This window comes from Notothenia coriiceps, unplaced genomic scaffold (genome assembly GCF_000735185.1).
Source record: "Notothenia coriiceps isolate Sejong01 unplaced genomic scaffold, NC01 NC01_scaffold00011645, whole genome shotgun sequence".
NCBI classification, from domain to species: domain Eukaryota; kingdom Metazoa; phylum Chordata; class Actinopteri; order Perciformes; family Nototheniidae; genus Notothenia; species Notothenia coriiceps.
The window spans coordinates 170,329-173,863 of record NW_011344346.1 but is presented as its reverse complement, the minus strand read 5'-3'; the positions used below and the strand labels follow the sequence as shown (position 1 = coordinate 173,863).

General features: G+C 41.4%; 1 protein-coding gene across 1 annotated transcript in view; it reads left to right on the top strand.

The window, feature by feature from the left end:
* mgat4a (alpha-1,3-mannosyl-glycoprotein 4-beta-N-acetylglucosaminyltransferase A) overlaps positions 1-3,535 on the top strand; it is a 59,224-nt gene that overhangs the window by 43,295 nt on the left and 12,394 nt on the right. Inside the window, exons 6-10 of the mRNA XM_010772870.1 lie at positions 856-1,003; positions 1,508-1,622; positions 2,227-2,357; positions 2,446-2,553; positions 2,650-2,724. Of these exons, the coding sequence (XP_010771172.1) occupies positions 856-1,003; positions 1,508-1,622; positions 2,227-2,357; positions 2,446-2,553; positions 2,650-2,724 (577 nt within the window). The remainder of the gene's footprint in view (positions 1-855; positions 1,004-1,507; positions 1,623-2,226; positions 2,358-2,445; positions 2,554-2,649; positions 2,725-3,535) is intronic.

Sequence of the window (3,535 nt, the reverse complement as noted above, 5' to 3'; positions counted from 1 at the left end):
AATCATCATCTTTTTTGCGGGTCACCCGTCGGGTACCCGACCCGATGCAGGTCTCTGCCGGTCGCTACGGTGGAATTGTCTACTGCAACAATCCCCACACACACACACAGTGTACCCGCGACTGTTACAATGAAGGCTCTAGGTGTAAGCAGGGGTAAAGTCCTATTTTTATAGGTGGTGTGTGGACCTCAGGGGGCAAGCTCCCCTGGGAAGATTTTTAAATATTGAAGTTAAAAGCATCAATCTGNGGCTCAGTGGCGGCGCCAGAGATTTATTTTGGGGGTGCTGTGAGGTAGCTTGACATTTCATAGAGGGTGCTCAAACATTTAGGGTTTCCCATTAATGTAGTACATTAATGGGAAACCCTAAATGTTTGAGCACCCTCTATGAAATGTCAAGCTACCTCACAGCACCCCCAAAATAAATCTCTGGCGCCGCCACTGAGCCTGACTATTTGTGTTGGGGGGGGGGGCCGGGCCCGACTTTTTTTTTTCTCCTGAGGGGCGGCCTGACAGAAAAAGTTTGAGAACCACTGCATTAGCGTGACAGCGCTGCTTTATAAATTATTCAAGTAGAGTCTGTGGTTCAGTGTACCTGAGAATAACTGATTTGCACAATGGGGCTTTTTATGCATGTAAAGCAGTCGGTCTATCCCAAAGGCAGTAACATGTGTTTACTTTCTCTTTTGTGAATAGTTGTATTGTCTATTGTTTGTTTTCATCAGCCAAAGATTATACGTTAACCATTGTAAACAGAAAATATAGAAAATATAGTATTTTATTTTGAGAACAGGATAAAAGAGAAATAAAGCAGACAGAGGAAGAAAATATATTTTAAAAATATGTAATTCAACTTTTCGTGCTTCCCTTCCCCATGTCACTCATGTATAGTTGTATTCTATGTTAACTCTTTCTTCTTTGTTTTCAGATGGCGAACAAAGCAGAATCTGGACTACTCCTTCCTCATGATGTATGCTGTGAGCAAAGGAGTTTATTATGTCCAGGTACGTCCTTTTAAATAGAAAAATGAATAAAATAAAGGTTCCCATAGCAACTTGTTGGAGTGCATTTTAAGAAGGGCTCTGCCTACAGTTACTCATATGTGTCAGCGTGAAGCCTGTTACTGGGAAAACATACCAAATGAAATGTGTGTTGTTGCAGATATTCATCAGAGCCTGTATTGTTTCATTAGACTGAAGCCAATTTCCTCTTGGTTAAACTAGGCGCCTAACTTGGGAATGTTTCCATAAATGTTTTCTCTCACACCATGCACAGTTTTGTGTCGTTAATCTCCCAACTTTCTGTCTCATGCATGCCGTATGTCTTTTCCATTCTCTGCTCGGAGGGAAGAGGTATTGCCCTGTCTGACTTCTGCTGCTACTGTAGTTTAGTGTTTAGTGTTTCCTAGCTCAGGTCACATGGTTGTCCTTGAGTAGAGGAGTCTCCTTCTTAATTCCCACCGTCTCCATCAGCATCCTCAACTCATTTCCTCCTGGTTTGTTCTTCAGCTGGAGGATGATATCGTGGCCAAGCCTAACTACTTTGCCACCATGAAGAACTTTGCCCTGCAGCTCTCGTCGGAGGACTGGATGATCCTGGAGTTTTCTCAGCTGGGCTTTATTGGTACGACCCGTTTAGCACATGATCAATACACTGCATCCACAGGGGGGGGATCTGTCATTATTTGAAAGCCAAAAAGTCACATTTCCTGGCTAAATGGTCTCTCAAACGTGATTATTTACTCATTCTCTTAACTCAGGATTTAGAAAGCACTTGGCAAAGTACTCAAATGCAGAAATACTTGTTGGATTTATCAATAGGTGACAATCCTGTTGTTATGATGTAAAGACTTTCTTCTGTTGGTGATTAATAAGTAATCACCCATATACAACATGGATATGTAGTTCTTTCATGTATGATTGATTGATTATTTTTCATATACATACATATCAGGTAAAATGACTCTAACTAACTTTAAATACAAAAACAAATCTGAAACAGACTTGACAGAATTTTGATCAAATGCAGTCAAATGCACCGTGGATGGAAGAGAGAGAGGGATCAGTGTAGAAATTGGGTCACGTGTAAAGTACCACGACTTGGCAGGGAATAGCAAATCCATATGTAGCAACACACTACATCCCTTTTTGTATTCGTCTTGTCTTTAATGACGCTGTGCAGAATCAATGCATGTCTATAAACCTTCCTTAATCTCTCTTTCCTCCAGGAAAAATGTTCCAGGCTCCGGACCTGAACCTCATTGTTGAGTTCATCTTCATGTTCTACAAGGAGAAGCCCATCGATTGGCTGCTGGACCACATCCTGTGGGTCAAAGTCTGCAACCCGGAGAAAGATGCGGTATGCACTGAGACCACTGTATAGATTTATAAGTAAGTGATATTGTAAGGAGTTTAGGTTTCATCAATCCTCCCTGTATTTGTTATAGAAACACTGCGAGCGGCAGAAGTCCAGCCTGCGCGTGCGCTTCAGACCCTCCCTGTTTCAACACGTGGGACTCCATTCTTCTCTTGCTGGAAAGATCCAGAAACTCACAGTGAGTCTCACGGCCCTGCGTTCATACATTTTTCATCAACATTAGAAGCGTCTTTCTGTATAGAAATGTTAATACCCCATCTATATGTGTCTACAGGACAAGGATTTCCTGAAGCCTCTGCTCCACAAGATGCACGTCAACCCCCCAGCTGAGGTTTCCACTTCAGTGAAGGTATCATTGCAGGGTCTCGGACTTTACTTTATAATTTTCTGAGGCTGTTTTATAGAAACCTACCTCTCTTGAAAGTCTCAGGGTTCCTACGGTCATTAAAAACCTGGAAAAGTCATGGAAATTCAAAATGCAAATTCCAGGCCCTGGAAAAGTTATGGAAAACAATATTTTCCCAACATTTTGGAAAAGGCATGGAAATGTAACCAAAGTTGAATCAAATATAATTTATATTTTATCTAATTGCCGAAATAGTAATACTNAAGCTTCTCATTATTAAGACTCAGCTCTCAGCGCTTAAGCTTCTTTTAAATGTTGATTAAACCAAGGTAATGCTCTTTTCAAAAGCTAAAAAGACACCAGAGCCTGTTTTAGATATTGTAACTACGCAAGGAATAAAACTTGAAGTGGTTACCTGTTATAAATACCTAGGTATCTGGCTTGATGATTTTCTCTCTTTTAAACTTCAGGTTGATAATCTGCTTAGAAAGCTAAGGGTGAAGCTAGGTTTCTTTTTCAGAAACAAGTCCTGTTTCTCGTTTGAAGCCAGGAAAAGGCTAGTCTCTGTGACCTTTTTACCTGTGCTGGACTATGGTGATCTGATCTATATGAATGCACCTGCCCATTACCTGATCAAGTTAGATGCCGCCTATCACAGCGCACTGAGATTTGTAGCCAACTGTAAAGTATTAACTCATCACTGTACCCTGTATGCCAGGGCAGGCTTGCCTTCACTTACTGTACGGAGGCGCAGTCACAGGTACATGTTGATCTACAAAGCCATGTTGGATAAACTACCTTCTTACATCTGCTC